The sequence below is a fragment of the Lissotriton helveticus genome, chromosome 1_1, assembly GCF_964261635.1.
Source record: "Lissotriton helveticus chromosome 1_1, aLisHel1.1, whole genome shotgun sequence".
NCBI lineage: Eukaryota > Metazoa > Chordata > Amphibia > Caudata > Salamandridae > Lissotriton > Lissotriton helveticus.
In genome coordinates, this window is record NC_136057.1 from 30423734 (window position 1) to 30442509 (window position 18776).

At 48.8% G+C, this 18776-nt stretch overlaps 1 protein-coding gene across 1 annotated transcript in view; it reads left to right on the forward strand.

Annotated features, from left to right (window-relative positions):
• SLC15A3 (solute carrier family 15 member 3) overlaps positions 1–18776 on the forward strand; it is a 262081-nt gene that overhangs the window by 199271 nt on the left and 44034 nt on the right. Inside the window, exon 4 of the mRNA XM_078676489.1 lies at positions 16376–16477. Coding sequence (XP_078532615.1) covers positions 16376–16477 — 102 coding nt within the window. The remainder of the gene's footprint in view (positions 1–16375; positions 16478–18776) is intronic.

The following is an 18776-nucleotide window of genomic DNA, read 5'->3' on the forward strand; positions in this document are numbered from 1 at the left end:
CAACAGCTTGAGCAGGAACGTGATGTAATGTCCTGAGATATCTCACTCCGTATGCATAGCCTACAGCAGCTGGAGCAGGCAAGCGATGCACATGTCCTCAGATATCTCACACCGTATGCATTGCCTACAACAGCTTGAGCAGGCAAGCGATGCACATGTCATGAGATATCTCCCTCCGTATCCATAGCCTACAACGGCTTGAGCAGCCGATATCTCACACCGTATGCATAGCCTACAACAGTCTGAGCAGGCAAGCGATGTACATGTCCTGAGATATCTCACTCCGTATGCATAGCCTACAACAGCTTGAGCAGGCAAGCGATGCACATGTCTTGAGATATCTCACACCGTATGCATCGCCTACAACAGCTTCAGCAGGCAAGCGATGCACATGTCCTTAGATATCTTACTCCGTATGCATAGCCTACAACAGCCTGAGCAGGCAAGCGATGAACATGTCCTGAGATATCTCACTCCGTATGCATAGCCTACAACAGCTTGAGCAGGCAAGCGATGCACATGTCTTGAGATATCTCACACTGTATGCATAGCCTACAACAGCTTGAGCAGGCAAGCGATCCACACCTCCTGAGTTATCTCACACCGTATGCAAAGCCTACAGCAGCTTGAGCAGGCAAGCGATGCACATGTCCTTAGATATCTCACACCGTATGCATAGCCTACAACAGCTTCAGCAGGCAAGCGATGCAATGTCCTGAGATATCTCACTCCGTATGCATAGCCTACAACAGCTTGAGCAGGCAAGCGATGCACATGTCCTGAGATATCTCACTCCGTATGCATAGCCTACAACAGCTTGAGCAGGCAAGCGATGCACATGTCCTGAGATATCTCACACCGTATGCATAGCCTATAACAGCTTCAGCAGGCAAGCGATCCAATGCCCTGAGATATCTCACTCCGTATGCATAGCCTACAGCAGCTTCAGCAGGCAAGCGATGCACATGTCCTGAGATATCTCACTCCGTATGCATAGCCTACAACAGCTTCAGCAGGCAAGCGATGCAATGTCCTGAGATATCTCACTCCGTATGCATAGCCTACAACAGCTTGATCAGGCAAGCGATCCACATGTCCTGAGGTATCTCACTCCGTATGCATAGCCTACAGCAGCTTGAGCAGGCAAGCGATGCACATGTCCTCAAATATCTCACACCGTATGCATTGCCTACAACAGCTTGAGCAGGCAAGCGATGCACATGTCATGAGATATCTCCCTCCGTATGCATAGCCTACAACAGCTTGATCAGGCAAGCGATCCACATGTCCTGAGGTATCTCACTCCGTATGCATAGCCTACAGCAGCTTGAGCAGGCAAGCGATGCACATGTCCTCAAATATCTCACACCGTATGCATTGCCTACAACAGCTTGAGCAGGCAAGCGATGCACATGTCATGAGATATCTCCCTCCGTATGCATAGCCTACAACAGCTTGAGCAGGCAAGCGATGCACATGTCCTGAGATATCTCACACCGTATGCATAGCCTACAACAGCCTGAGCAGGCAAGCGATGCACAAGTCCTGAGATATCTCCCTCCGTATGCATAGCCTACAACAGCCTGAGTAGGCAAGCGATGCACATGTCCTTAGATATCTCACACCGTATGCATAGCCTACAACAGCTTCAGCAGGCAAGCGATGCAATATCCTGAGATATCTCACTCCGTATGCATAGCCTACAACAGCTTGAGCAGGCAAGCGACACATGTCCTGAGATATCTCACACCTGTGCAATGCCTACAACAGCTTGAGCAGGCAAGCGATGCACACGCCCTGAGATATCTCACTCCGTGTGCATAGCCTACAGCAGCTTGTGCAGGCAAGCGATGCACATGTCCTGAGATATACCTCACTCCGTATGCATAGCCTACAACAGCTTGAGCAGGCAAGCGATCCACACGTCCTGAGTTATCTCACACCGTATGCATAGCCTACAGAAGCTGGAGCAGGCAAGCGATGCACATGTCCTTAGATATCTCACACCGTATGCATAGCCTGCAACAGCTTGTGCAGGCAAGCGATGCAATGTCCTGAGATATCTCACTCCGTATGCATAGCCTACAACAGCTTGAGCAGGCAAGCGACGCACATGTCCTGAGGTATCTCACACCGTATGCATAGCCTACAACAGCTTGAGCAGGCATGCGACACATATGTCCTGAGAAATCTCACACCGTATGCATAGCCTACAACAGCTTCAGCAGGCAAGCGATGCAATGTCCTGAGATATCTCACTCCGTATGCATAGCCTACAACAGCTTGAGCAGGCAACCGATGCACATGTCATGAGATATCTCACTCCGTATGCATAGCCTACAACAGCTTGAGCAGGCAAGCGATGCACACGTCCTGAGATATCTCACTCCGTATGCATAGCCTACAACAGCTTGAGCAGGCAAGCGACGTACATGTCCTGAGATATCTCACACCTGTGCATAGCCTACAACAGCTTCAGCAGGCAAGCGATGCAATGTCCTGAGATATCTCACTCCGTGTGCATAGCCTACAGCAGTTTGAGCAGGCAAGCGATGCACATGTCCTGAGATATCTCACACCGTTTGCATAGCCTGCAACAGCTTGAGCAGGCAAGCAATGCACATGTCCTTAGATATCTCACACCGTATGCATAGCCTACAGCAGTTTGAGCAGGAAAGCGATGCACATGTCCTGAGATATCTCACTCCGTATGCATAGCCTACAACAATTGAGCAGGCGAGCAATGCACATGTCCTGAGATATCTCACTCCGTATGCATAGCCTACAACAATTGAGCAGGCAAGCGATGCACATGTCCTGAGGTATCTCACTCCGTGTGCATAGCCTACAACAGCTTGAGCAGGCAAGCGATGCACATGTCCTGAGATATCTCACTCCGTATGCATAGCCTACAACAATTGAGCTGGCAAGCAATGCACATGTCATGAGATATCTCACTCCGTATGCATAGCCTACAACAATTGAGCAGGCAAGCGATGCACATGTCCTGAGGTATCTCACTCCGTATGCATAGCCTACAACAGCTTCAGCAGGCAAGCGATCCGCACGTCCTGAGTTATCTCACACCGTATGTATAGCCTACAACAGCTTCAGCAGGCAAGCGATCCGCACGTCCTGAGATATCTCACACCGTATGCATAGCCTACAACAGCTTCAGCAGGCAAGCGATCCGCACGTCCTGAGATATCTCACACCGTCTGCATAGCCTACAACAGCTTGAGCGGGCAAGCGATGCACATGTCCTGAGATATCTCACACCGTATGCATAGCCTACAACAGCTTGAGCGGGCAAGTGATGCACATGTCCTGAGATATCTCACTCCGTATGCATAGCCTACAACAGCTTGAGCGGGCAAGCGATGCACATGTCCTGAGATATCTCACTCCGTATGCATAGCCTACAACAGCTTCAGCAGGCAAGCGACGCACATGTCCTGAGATATCTCACTCCGTATGCATAGCCTACAACAGCTTGAGCAGGCAAGCGATGCACATGTCCTGAGATATCTCACTCCGTATGCATAGCCTACAACAGCTTGAGCGGGCAAGCGATGCACATGTCATGAGATATCTCACTCCGTATGCATAGCCTACAACAATTGAGCAGGCAAGCGATGCACATGTCCTGAGATATCTCACTCCGTATGCATTGCCTACAACAGCTTGAGCAGGCAAGCGATGCACATGTCATGAGATATCTCCCTCCGTATGCATAGCCTACAACAGCTTGAGCAGGCAAGCGATGCACATGTCCTGAGATATCTCACACCGTATGCATAGCCTACAACAGCCTGAGCAGGCAAGCGATGCACAAGTCCTGAGATATCTCCCTCCGTATGCATAGCCTACAACAGCCTGAGTAGGCAAGCGATGCACATGTCCTTAGATATCTCACACCGTATGCATAGCCTACAACAGCTTCAGCAGGCAAGCGATGCAATATCCTGAGATATCTCACTCCGTATGCATAGCCTACAACAGCTTGAGCAGGCAAGCGACACATGTCCTGAGATATCTCACACCTGTGCAATGCCTACAACAGCTTGAGCAGGCAAGCGATGCACACGCCCTGAGATATCTCACTCCGTGTGCATAGCCTACAGCAGCTTGTGCAGGCAAGCGATGCACATGTCCTGAGATATACCTCACTCCGTATGCATAGCCTACAACAGCTTGAGCAGGCAAGCGATCCACACGTCCTGAGTTATCTCACACCGTATGCATAGCCTACAGAAGCTGGAGCAGGCAAGCGATGCACATGTCCTTAGATATCTCACACCGTATGCATAGCCTGCAACAGCTTGTGCAGGCAAGCGATGCAATGTCCTGAGATATCTCACTCCGTATGCATAGCCTACAACAGCTTGAGCAGGCAAGCGACGCACATGTCCTGAGGTATCTCACACCGTATGCATAGCCTACAACAGCTTGAGCAGGCATGCGACACATATGTCCTGAGAAATCTCACACCGTATGCATAGCCTACAACAGCTTCAGCAGGCAAGCGATGCAATGTCCTGAGATATCTCACTCCGTATGCATAGCCTACAACAGCTTGAGCAGGCAACCGATGCACATGTCATGAGATATCTCACTCCGTATGCATAGCCTACAACAGCTTGAGCAGGCAAGCGATGCACACGTCCTGAGATATCTCACTCCGTATGCATAGCCTACAACAGCTTGAGCAGGCAAGCGACGTACATGTCCTGAGATATCTCACACCTGTGCATAGCCTACAACAGCTTCAGCAGGCAAGCGATGCAATGTCCTGAGATATCTCACTCCGTGTGCATAGCCTACAGCAGTTTGAGCAGGCAAGCGATGCACATGTCCTGAGATATCTCACACCGTTTGCATAGCCTGCAACAGCTTGAGCAGGCAAGCAATGCACATGTCCTTAGATATCTCACACCGTATGCATAGCCTACAGCAGTTTGAGCAGGAAAGCGATGCACATGTCCTGAGATATCTCACTCCGTATGCATAGCCTACAACAATTGAGCAGGCGAGCAATGCACATGTCCTGAGATATCTCACTCCGTATGCATAGCCTACAACAATTGAGCAGGCAAGCGATGCACATGTCCTGAGGTATCTCACTCCGTGTGCATAGCCTACAACAGCTTGAGCAGGCAAGCGATGCACATGTCCTGAGATATCTCACTCCGTATGCATAGCCTACAACAATTGAGCTGGCAAGCAATGCACATGTCATGAGATATCTCACTCCGTATGCATAGCCTACAACAATTGAGCAGGCAAGCGATGCACATGTCCTGAGGTATCTCACTCCGTATGCATAGCCTACAACAGCTTCAGCAGGCAAGCGATCCGCACGTCCTGAGTTATCTCACACCGTATGTATAGCCTACAACAGCTTCAGCAGGCAAGCGATCCGCACGTCCTGAGATATCTCACACCGTATGCATAGCCTACAACAGCTTCAGCAGGCAAGCGATCCGCACGTCCTGAGATATCTCACACCGTCTGCATAGCCTACAACAGCTTGAGCGGGCAAGCGATGCACATGTCCTGAGATATCTCACACCGTATGCATAGCCTACAACAGCTTGAGCGGGCAAGTGATGCACATGTCCTGAGATATCTCACTCCGTATGCATAGCCTACAACAGCTTGAGCGGGCAAGCGATGCACATGTCCTGAGATATCTCACTCCGTATGCATAGCCTACAACAGCTTCAGCAGGCAAGCGACGCACATGTCCTGAGATATCTCACTCCGTATGCATAGCCTACAACAGCTTGAGCAGGCAAGCGATGCACATGTCCTGAGATATCTCACTCCGTATGCATAGCCTACAACAGCTTGAGCGGGCAAGCGATGCACATGTCATGAGATATCTCACTCCGTATGCATAGCCTACAACAATTGAGCAGGCAAGCGATGCACATGTCCTGAGATATCTCACTCCGTATGCATAGCCTACAACAGCTTGAGCGGGCAAGTGATGCACATGTCCTGAGATATCTCACTCCGTATGCATAGCCTACAACAGCTTCAGCAGGCAAGCGACGCACATGTCCTGAGATATCTCACTCCGTATGCATAGCCTACAACAGCTTGAGCAGGCAAGCGATGCACATGTCCTGAGATATCTCACTCCGTATGCATAGCCTACAACAGCTTGAGCGGGCAAGCGATGCACATGTCATGAGATATCTCACTCCGTATGCATAGCCTACAACAATTGAGCAGGCAAGCGATGCACATGTCCTGAGGTATCTCACTCCGTATGCATAGCCTACAACAGCTTGAGCAGGCAAGCGATGCACATGTCCTGAGATATCTCACTCCGTATGCATAGCCTACAACAATTGAGCAGGCAAGCAATGCACATGTCCTGAGATATCTCACTCCGTATGCATAGCCTACAACAGCTTCAGCAGGCAAGCGATCCGCACGTCCTGAGTTATCTCACACCGTATGTATAGCCTACAACAGCTTCAGCAGGCAAGCGATCCGCACGTCCTGAGATATCTCACACCGTATGCATAGCCTACAACAGCTTCAGCAGGCAAGCGATCCGCACGTCCTGAGATATCTCACACCGTCTGCATAGCCTACAACAGCTTGAGCGGGCAAGCGATGCACATGTCCTGAGATATCTCACACCGTATGCATAGCCTACAACAGCTTGAGCGGGCAAGTGATGCACATGTCCTGAGATATCTCACTCCGTATGCATAGCCTACAACAGCTTGAGCGGGCAAGCGATGCACATGTCCTGAGATATCTCACTCCGTATGCATAGCCTACAACAGCTTCAGCAGGCAAGCGACGCACATGTCCTGAGATATCTCACTCCGTATGCATAGCCTACAACAGCTTGAGCAGGCAAGCGATGCACATGTCCTGAGATATCTCACTCCGTATGCATAGCCTACAACAGCTTGAGCGGGCAAGCGATGCACATGTCATGAGATATCTCACTCCGTATGCATAGCCTACAACAGCTTGAGCGGGCAAGCGATGCACATGTCCTGAGATATCTCACACCGTATGCATAGCCTACAACAGCTTGCGCAGGCAAGCGATGCACATGTCCTGAGATATCTCACTCCGTATGCATAGCCTACAACAGCTTGAGCGGGCAAGCGATGCACATGTCCTGAGATATCTCACTCCGTATGCATAGCCTACAACGGCTTGAGCAGGCAAGCGATGCACATGTCCTGAGATATCTCACTCCGTATGCATAGCCTACAACAGCTTGAGCGGGCAAGCGATGCACATGTCCTGAGATATCTCACTCCGTATGCATAGCCTACAACGGCTTGAGCAGGCAAGCGATGCACATGTCCTGAGATATCTCACTCCGTATGCATAGCCTACAACAGCTTGAGCAGGCAAGCGACGCACATGTCCTGAGATATCTCACTCCGTATGCATAGCCTACAACAGCTTGAGCGGGCAAGCGATGCACATGTCCTGAGATATCTCACTCCGTATGCATAGCCTACAACGGCTTGAGCAGGCAAGCGATGCACATGTCCTGAGATATCTCACTCCGTATGCATAGCCTACAACAGCTTGAGCGGGCAAGCGATGCACATGTCATGAGATATCTCACTCCGTATGCATAGCCTACAACAGCTTGAGCGGGCAAGCGATGCACATGTCCTGAGATATCTCACACCGTATGCATAGCCTACAACAGCTTGAGCAGGCAAGCGATGCACATGTCCTGAGATATCTCACTCCGTATGCATAGCCTACAACAGCTTGCGCAGGCAAGCGATGCACATGTCATGAGATATCTCACTCCGTATACATAGCCTACAACAGCTTGAGCGGGCAAGCGATGCACATGTCCTGAGATATCTCACACCGTATGCATAGCCTACAACAGCTTGCGCAGGCAAGCGATGCACATGTCCTGAGATATCTCACACCGTATGCATAGCCTACAACAGCTTGAGCGGGCAAGCGATGCACATGTCATGAGATATCTCACTCCGTATGCACAGCCTACAACAGCTTGAGCAGGCAAGCGACGCACATGTCCTGAGATATCTCACTCCGTATGCATAGCCTACAACAGCTTGAGCGGGCAAGCGATGCACATGTCCTGAGATATCTCACTCCGTATGCATAGCCTACAACGGCTTGAGCAGGCAAGCGATGCACATGTCCTGAGATATCTCACTCCGTATGCATAGCCTACAACAGCTTGAGCGGGCAAGCGATGCACATGTCCTGAGATATCTCACTCCGTATGCATAGCCTACAACAGCTTGAGCAGGCAAGCGATGCACATGTCCTGAGATATCTCACTCCGTATGCATAGCCTACAACAGCTTGAGCAGGCAAGCGACGCACATGTCCTGAGATATCTCACTCCGTATGCATAGCCTACAACAGCTTGAGCGGGCAAGCGATGCACATGTCCTGAGATATCTCACTCCGTATGCATAGCCTACAACGGCTTGAGCAGGCAAGCGATGCACATGTCCTGAGATATCTCACTCCGTATGCATAGCCTACAACAGCTTGAGCGGGCAAGCGATGCACATGTCATGAGATATCTCACTCCGTATGCATAGCCTACAACAGCTTGAGCGGGCAAGCGATGCACATGTCCTGAGATATCTCACACCGTATGTATAGCCTACAACAGCTTGAGCAGGCAAGCGATGCACATGTCCTGAGATATCTCACTCCGTATGCATAGCCTACAACAGCTTGCGCAGGCAAGCGATGCACATGTCATGAGATATCTCACTCCGTATGCATAGCCTACAACAGCTTGAGCGGGCAAGCGATGCACATGTCCTGAGATATCTCACACCGTATGCATAGCCTACAACAGCTTGCTCAGGCAAGCGATGCACATGTCCTGAGATATCTCACACCGTATGCATAGCCTTCAACAGCTTGAGCGGGCAAGCGATGCACATGTCATGAGATATCTCACTCCGTATGCATAGCCTACAACGGCTTGAGCAGGCAAGCGACGCACATGTCCTGAGATATCTCACTCCGTATGCATAGCCTACAACAGCCTGAGCAGGCAAGCGATGCAATGTCCTGAGATATCGCACTCCGTATGCATAGCCTACAACAATTGAGCAGGAAAGCGATGCACATGTCCTGAGATATCTCACTCCGTATGCATAGCCTACAACAGCTTGAGCAGGCAAGCGATGCACATGTCCTGAGATATCTCACACCGTATGCAGAGCCTACAACAGCTTGAGCGGGCAAGCGATGCACATGTCATGAGATATCTCACTCCGTATGCATAGCCTACAACGGCTTGAGCAGGCAAGCGACGCACATGTCCTTAGATATCTCACTCCGTGTGCATAGCCTACAGCAGTTTGAGCAGGCAAGCAATGCACATATCCTGAGATATCTCACACCGTATGCATAGCCTACAACAGCTTCAGCAGGCAAGCGATGCAATGTCCTGAGATATCTCACTCCGTATGCATAGCCTACAACAGCTTGAGCAGGCAACCGATGCACATGTCATGAGATATCTCACTCCGTATGCATAGCCTACAACAGCTTGAGCAGGCAAGCGATGCACACGTCCTGAGATATCTCACTCCGTATGCATAGCCTACAACAGCTTGAGCAGGCAAGCGACGCACATGTCCTGAGATATCTCACACCTGTGCATAGCCTACAACAGCTTCAGCAGGCAAGCGATGCAATGTCCTGAGATATCTCACTCCGTGTGCATAGCCTACAGCAGTTTGAGCAGGCAAGCGATGCACATGTCCTGAGATATCTCACACCGTTTGCATAGCCTGCAACGGCTTGAGCAGGCAAGCGACGCACATGTCCTTAGATATCTCACACCGTATGCATAGCCTACAACAGCTTGAGCGGGCAAGCGATGCACATGTCCTGAGATATCTCACACCGTATGCATAGCCTACAATAGCTTGAGCGGGCAAGCGATGCACATGTCATGAGATATCTCACTCCGTATGCATAGCCTACAACAGCTTGAGCAGGCAAGCGACGCACATGTCCTGAGATATCTCACTCCGTGTGCATAGCCTACAACAGCTTGAGCGGGCAAGCGATGCACATGTCCTGAGATATCTCACTCCGTATGCATAGCCTACAACAGCTTGAGCGGGCAAGCGATGCACATGTCCTGAGATATCTCACTCCGTATGCATAGCCTACAACAGCTTGAGCGGGCAAGCGATGCACATGTCATAAGATATCTCACTCCGTATGCATAGCCTACAACAGCTTCAGCAGGCAAGCAATGCACATGTCATGAGATATCTCACACCGTATGCATAGCCTACAACAGCTTGAGCAGGCAAGCGACGCACATGTCCTGAGATATCTCACTCCGTATGCATAGCCTACAACAGTTGAGCGGGCAAGCGATGCACATGTCATGAGATATCTCACTCCGTATGCATAGCCTACAACAGCTTGAGCGGGCAAGCGATGCACATGTCCTGAGATATCTCACTCCGTATGCATAGCCTACAACAGCTTGAGCGGGCAAGCGATGCACATGTCCTGAGATATCTCACACCGTATGCATAGCCTACAACAGCTTGAGCAGGCAAGCGATGCAATGTCCTGAGATCTCTCACTCCGTGTGCATAGCCTACAGCAGTTTGAGCAGGCAAGCGATGCACATGTCCTGAGATATCTCACACCGTATGCATAGCCTACAACAGCTTCAGCAGGCAAGCGATGCAATGTCCTGAGATATCTCACTCCGTATGCATAGCCTACAACAATTGAGCAGGCAAGCAATGCACATGTCCTGAGATATCTCACTCCGTATGCATAGCCTACAACAATTGAGCAGGCAAGCGATGCACATGTCCTGAGGTATCTCACTCCGTATGCATAGCCTACAACAGCTTGAGCAGGCAAGCGATGCACATGTCCTGAGATATCTCACTCCGTATGCATAGCCTACAACAGCTTGAGCGGGCAAGCGATGCACATGTCCTGAGATATCTCACACCGTATGCAGAGCCTACAACAGCTTGAGCAGGCAAGCGATGCACATGTCCTGAGGTATCTCACTCCGTATGCATAGCCTACAACAGCTTGAGCGGGCAAGCGATGCACATGTCCTGAGATATCTCACTCCTGTGCATAGCCTACAACAGCTTGAGCGGGCAAGCGATGCACATGTCCTGAGATATCTCACACCGTATGCAGAGCCTACAACAGCTTGAGCAGGCAAGCGATGCACATGTCCTGAGATATCTCACTCCTGTGCATAGCCTACAACAGCTTGAGCAGGCAAGCGATGCACATGTCCTGAGATATCTCACTCCTGTGCATAGCCTACAACAGCTTGAGCGGGCAAGCGATGCACATGTCCGGAGATATCTCACACCGTATGCAGAGCCTACAACAGCTTGAGCAGGCAAGCGATGCACATGTCCTGAGATATCTCACTCCGTATGCATAGCCTACAACAGCTTGAGCAGGAGAGCGATGCACATGTCCTGAGATATCTCACTCGGTATGCGTAGCCTACAACAGCTTGAGCAGGCAAGCGATGCACATGTCCTGAGATATCGCACTCCGTATGCATAGCCTACAGCAGCTTGAGCAGGCAAGCGATGCACATGTCCTGAGATATCTCACTCCGTATGCATAGCCTACAGCAGCTTGAGCAGGCAAGCGATGCACATGTCTTGAGATATCTCACACCGTATGCATAACCTACAACAGCTTCAGCAGGCAAGCGATGCACATGTCCTGAGATATCTCACACCGTATTCATAGCCTACAACAGCTTGAGCGGGCAAGCGATGCAATGTCCTGAGATATCTCACACCGTATGCATAGCCTACAACAGCTTGAGCGGGCAAGCGATGCACATGTCCTGAGATATCTCACTCCGTATGCATAGCCTACAACGGCTGAGCAGGCAAGCGATGCACATGTCCTGAGATATCTCACTCCGTATGCATAGCCTACAACAGCTTGAGCAGGCAAGCGATGCACATGTCCTGAGATATCTCACACCGTATGCATCGCCTACAACAGCTTGAGCAGGCAAGCGATGCAATGTCCTGAGATCTCTCACTCCGTGTGCATAGCCTACAGCAGTTTGAGCAGGCAAGCGATGCACATGTCCTGAGATATCTCACACCGTATGCATAGCCTACAACAGCTTCAGCAGGCAAGCGATGCAATGTCCTGAGATATCTCACTCCGTATGCATAGCCTACAACAATTGAGCAGGCAAGCAATGCACATGTCCTGAGATATCTCACTCCGTATGCATAGCCTACAACAATTGAGCAGGCAAGCGATGCACATGTCCTGAGGTATCTCACTCCGTATGCATAGCCTACAACAGCTTGAGCAGGCAAGCGATGCACATGTCCTGAGATATCTCACTCCGTATGCATAGCCTACAACAGCTTGAGCGGGCAAGCGATGCACATGTCCTGAGATATCTCACACCGTATGCAGAGCCTACAACAGCTTGAGCAGGCAAGCGATGCACATGTCCTGAGGTATCTCACTCCGTATGCATAGCCTACAACAGCTTGAGCGGGCAAGCGATGCACATGTCCTGAGATATCTCACTCCTGTGCATAGCCTACAACAGCTTGAGCGGGCAAGCGATGCACATGTCCTGAGATATCTCACACCGTATGCAGAGCCTACAACAGCTTGAGCAGGCAAGCGATGCACATGTCCTGAGATATCTCACTCCTGTGCATAGCCTACAACAGCTTGAGCAGGCAAGCGATGCACATGTCCTGAGATATCTCACTCCTGTGCATAGCCTACAACAGCTTGAGCGGGCAAGCGATGCACATGTCCTGAGATATCTCACACCGTATGCAGAGCCTACAACAGCTTGAGCAGGCAAGCGATGCACATGTCCTGAGATATCTCACTCCGTATGCATAGCCTACAACAGCTTGAGCAGGAGAGCGATGCACATGTCCTGAGATATCTCACTCGGTATGCGTAGCCTACAACAGCTTGAGCAGGCAAGCGATGCACATGTCCTGAGATATCGCACTCCGTATGCATAGCCTACAGCAGCTTGAGCAGGCAAGCGATGCACATGTCCTGAGATATCTCACTCCGTATGCATAGCCTACAGCAGCTTGAGCAGGCAAGCGATGCACATGTCTTGAGATATCTCACACCGTATGCATAACCTACAACAGCTTCAGCAGGCAAGCGATGCACATGTCCTGAGATATCTCACACCGTATTCATAGCCTACAACAGCTTGAGCGGGCAAGCGATGCAATGTCCTGAGATATCTCACACCGTATGCATAGCCTACAACAGCTTGAGCGGGCAAGCGATGCACATGTCCTGAGATATCTCACTCCGTATGCATAGCCTACAACGGCTGAGCAGGCAAGCGATGCACATGTCCTGAGGTATCTCACTCCGTATGCATAGCCTACAACAGCTTGAGCGGGCAAGCGATGCACATGTCCTGAGATATCTCACTCCTGTGCATAGCCTACAACAGCTTGAGCGGGCAAGCGATGCACATGTCCTGAGATATCTCACTCCTGTGCATGTCCTGAGACATTTAACACCTGGTCTAGTCTAGTCTGGATACTTGTATTGCGCAGCATATCACATCCCGAGGGAGTCTCATGGCGCATGCGGACAATCCTGAGGTGAGAGAGTGAGCCAGGGGATGGAACTAGCAAAAGAGCCATGTTTTCAGTTTTTTACGGAAGGTCATGTGTTCTGTTGTTGTGCGTAGGCTAAAGGGAAGTTCGTTCCATAGGGATGGTGCCCTGAAAGAGAAGGCACGACCACCATTCCTGGCCGTTTGAACTCTGAGCGGCGTGAGTTGTGATTTGGTACTAGATCTCAGCTGTCGACCAGGCAGATACCATGTCAATTTCTGGGTCCAGTATGTTGGTCCTCGACCGTACATGTTTTTATGAACCAGGCACATGGTCTTGAAGATAGTTCTTTTGTTAACAGGCAGCCAATGTAGGGTTCTCAGGCATGGCAAAGAGGGGGATCGTCTGTGTAGGCCTAGGATCAGACGGGCGGCCGTGTTTTGGACGACCTGCAGTTTCCTGGTATGGCACTCGTTTATGGCGAGAAGCAGGGAATTGCCATAATCAAGTCTGTTAACGATGAGACCCTGGACCAGAATTCTGCCTGCTTCGGTTGGTAGCCATTTAAAGACTTTGCGTAGGCTCCGCATAATTCCGAAGCAGGTGCCCACCGTATGATTAACTTGGTCTCTCATGGACAATTTGTTGTCTATACGGAACCCTAAGTTACGGACTGATTCCTTTGGGACATGACACTCCCCTAATTCCGAAGGCCACCAGTCTTGGGTCCAAGTTTTCATTCGCTCGTCCGAATAACATGACTTCAGATTTGGTGCCATTCAACTGGAGATGATTGTGGCACATCCACTTTTTTACCTCTACCATGCACGTTTTTAAGCGCCTTTTAGTGTCATTTACGTCAGGGCCAAGCGTGACCAGTATTTGTGTATCATTCGCATAGGATAACACATCGAACCCAAAAGCTCTGATCGCGTTGGCCAGGGGAGCCATATAAACATTAAAAAGAGAGGGGCTCAGGATAGAGCCCTGAGGCACACCTCTTGTGACGGGCAGGGTGCTAGCCAGAGTATTTTCTACCTGTAGTGTGGTTGTTCGATTAGTCAGGTAGCTTATGAACCATTTTAAAACCTGCCCACTGACACCACACTCCCACAGTCTACTGACCAAGAGCTGGAGGGAGATGGTGTCGAAGGCGGCAGGCAAATCTAAAAGGACAAGAATGGAGGATTTACGTTTATCCAGAGCAAGCCTAATGTTGTCGACAACTTCAATCAGTGCTGTTTCCGTGCTGTGGGCAGCGCGGAAACCTGACTGTGAAGGATCGAGTAGGTTGTTTGTCTCCAGGTAGTTTACAAGTTGTTCGTTTACAAATGCTTCCAACACTTTCCCTGAGTATGGCAACAAGGAAATAGGGCGGTAGTTTAGGAAGACATTTGCATCGGCACCAGGTTTCTTTAATATGGGTTTAACTATTGCTGCCTTCCAAATTTTTGGAAACTCTGCTTCTTTCAGGGATTTATTTAAGGGACCAGAAAGAGGGTCTACTAGTGCTGGGGCAAGGATGGCAAATAGTTTGGAGGTTAGTTGGTCACTGGGGGAACCCGATTTGATTTTCCGTCCTACTCGCATAGTTGTTTTATTGTCCAACAGATCGAAAGTAGCCCATCTTGGGGGAGAATCATTGGTATATAAAGACTCTTTAGAATATGGGTCCTGTTGTAGATATTGACGGGGTACATTTTCCAGTTCAAAAGATCTGCATATATTTATGATTTTATCATCCAGGAATTTAGAGAAATTTCCGTCCATTCTTCAGTTTTTGATGTTGATTGTGGGTTTTTAAAGGAAGTGAATTCCTTTAAAATATGGTGAAGCTCTTTGGACGAGTTCTCGGCTTTGGTTATTTGTTCAGCTAAATATGTTCTTTTTGCTGTTTTTATTTCCCTCATATATTTAGTGTGCAGGGTTTGATAGGTTTTACGATCGTTTGGATTTTTTGTTTTCCGCCAGGTTTTCTCGGCATTTCTCGTAGAGGTTTTAAAGTTTTTTAGTTGGTCAGTGAACCAGGGAGAGATTTTTTCCCTACATTGAACCATTCGCCGAGGGGCGATTTTATCCAGTGCTTTTCCGACAGCGGATTCCAAATGCATAGCTGCGAGATTAACATTTTCCTTCGGGTCAGTTTGGTCTGCCACAAATTTCTCAGAGAAGGCGGCTAAGGTGATCTTTTTCATATTTCTACAGGATATTTTATTTTTATTTCTTGTCGCTTCTGGTTTATAGCTATTTATTGCAAATTTCACCAGATAGTGATTGGTCCACAATAGTGGACTAAGGTTGGCTATCGAGACATTGGGAGAGTTTGTGAATAGGAGATCAAGCGTATGGCCAGCTTGATGGGTGGGACCTGTGATCTTTTGAGTCAGATAGTTTTTCTGTGTCAGTGTTTGACGGGTCGTCGGCGTGGTAGTTAAAATCACCCAATAATAGGAAATAGTCTGCTGTCAATACGTGAGGGGCTATAGTTTCTAGTAAGGTATTGGCAAAGTCTCCCTTATTCCCTGGGGGTCGATAGAGCAAGGCCCCTTTCCATGTTTCTTCTTTTCCCAGGTTATTCACTCTGAAAACTATCATTTCAGAATCATTTATCACGAGGCTATCTATGATGCATGTGCATGACCTGTGATGTCCCGCACCCTGTGCATGTTTTTAGACCACTAGTCAGTTTTGTCCTTGATGTTTGCATGCTACACCATCTGTCTTTGTATTCACAACACACTGTGTGCACCGCTCTTTCTTCCTAGATGCAGAGCACTTACTACCTCCAGGGGCTGCATCTTCGCCTCCCAAACCTCTTCTCCACCCAGAACACCAGCAGCTCGAGCAGCAAAGATGAAAGTTACAGGGTAAGGACTTATGCAAATATGGGAACTACAAAGTAAGGACTTGTGCAGAGATGGTAAATACAGGGTAAGGACTAGTGCAAAGTAATTAAAAGAGGGCAGCTACAAGGTAAGGACTTATGCAGAGCTGGTAAATACAGGGTAAAGACTTGTGCAGAGCTGGTAAAGACAGGGTAAATACTAGTGCAAAGATGGTAACTACAGGGTAAGGATTTGCGCCGAGATAGTAAATACAGGGTAAAGGCTTGTGCAAATGTGGAAACTACAAGGTAAGGACTAGTACAACCATGGCAACTACAGGGTAAAGACTTGTGCAGAGATGGTAAATACAGGGTAAGGACTAGCGCAGCGATGGTAACTACAGGGTAAGGACTAGTGCAGCGATGGTAGCTACAGGGTAAGGACTAGTGCAAAGTAATTAAAAGAGGGCAGCTACAAGGTAAGGACTTGTGCAAAGCTGGTAAATACAGGGTAAAGAGTTGTGCAGAGCTGGTAAATACAGGGTAAAGACTTGTGCAGAGCTGGTAAAGACAGGGTAAATACTAGTGCAAAGATGGTAACTACAGGGTAAGGACTTGTGAAGAGATGGTAAATACAGGTTAAGGACTTGTGAAGAGATGGTAAATACAGGGTAAAGACTTGTGCAAAGATGGCAACTACAGGGTAAGGATTTGTGCCGAGATAGTAAATACAGGGTAAAGGCTTGTGCAAATGTGGAAACTACAAGGTAAGGACTAGTACAACCATGGTAACTACAGGGTAAGGACTAGTGTAAAGATGGCAACTACAGGGTAAAGACTTGTGCAGAGATGGTAAATACAGGGTAAGGACTAGCGCAGCGATGGTAACTACAGGGTAAGGACTAGTGCAGCGATGGTAGCTACAGGGTAAGGACTAGTGCAAAGTAATTAAAAGAGGGCAGCTACAAGGTAAGGACTTGTGCAAAGCTGGTAAATACAGGGTAAAGAGTTGTGCAGAGCTGGTAAATACAGGGTAAAGACTTGTGCAGAGCTGGTAAAGACAGGGTAAATACTAGTGCAAAGATGGTAACTACAGGGTAAGGACTTGTGAAGAGATGGTAAATACAGGTTAAGGACTTGTGAAGAGATGGTAAATACAGGGTAAAGACTTGTGCAAAGATGGCAACTACAGGGTAAGGATTTGTGCCGAGATAGTAAATACAGGGTAAAGGCTTGTGCAAATGTGGGAACTACAAGGTAAGGACTAGTACAACCATGGTAACTACAGGGTAAGGACTAGTGTAAAGATGGCAACTACAGGGTAAAGACTTGTGCAGAGATGGTAAATACAGGGTAAGGACTAGCGCAGCGATGGCAACTACAGGGTAAGGACTAGTGCAGCGATGGTAGCTACAGGGTAAGGACTAGTGCAAAGTAATTAAAAGAGGGCAGCTACAAGGTAAGGACTTGTGCAAAGCTGGTAAATACAGGGTAAAGAGTTGTGCAGAGCTGGTAAATACAGGGTAAAGACTTGTGCAGAGCTGGTAAAGACAGGGTAAATACTAGTGCAAAGATGGTAACTACAGGGTAAGGACTTGTGAAGAGATGGTAAATACAGGTTAAGGACTTGTGAAGAGATGGTAAATACAGGGTAAAGACTTGTGCAAAGATGGCAACTACAGGGTAAGGATTTGTGCCGAGATAGTAAATACAGGGTAAAGGCTTGTGCAAATGTGGGAACTACAAGGTAAGGACTAGTACAACCATGGTAACTACAGGGTAAGGACTAGTGTAAAGATGGCAACTACAGGGTAAAGACTTGTGCAGAGATGGTAAATACAGGGTAAGGACTAGCGCAGCGATGGCAACTACAAGGTAAGGACTAGTGCAGCGATGGTAGCTACAGGGTAAGGACTAGTGCAAAGTAATTAAAAGAGGGCAGCTACAAGGTAAGGACTTGTGCAAAGCTGGTAAATACAGGGTAAAGAGTTGTGCAGAGCTGGTAAATACAGGGTAAAGACTTGTGCAGAGCTGGTAAAGACAGGGTAAATACTAGTGCAAAGATGGTAACTACAGGGTAAGGACTTGTGAAGAGATGGTAAATACAGGTTAAGGACTTGTGAAGAGATGGTAAATACAGGGTAAAGACTTGTGCAAAGATGGCAACTACAGGGTAAGGATTTGTGCCGAGATAGTAAATACAGGGTAAAGGCTTGTGCAAATGTGGGAACTACAAGGTAAGGACTAGTACAACCATGGTAACTACAGGGTAAGGACTAGTGTAAAGATGGCAACTACAGGGTAAAGACTTGTGCAGAGATGGTAAATACAGGGTAAGGACT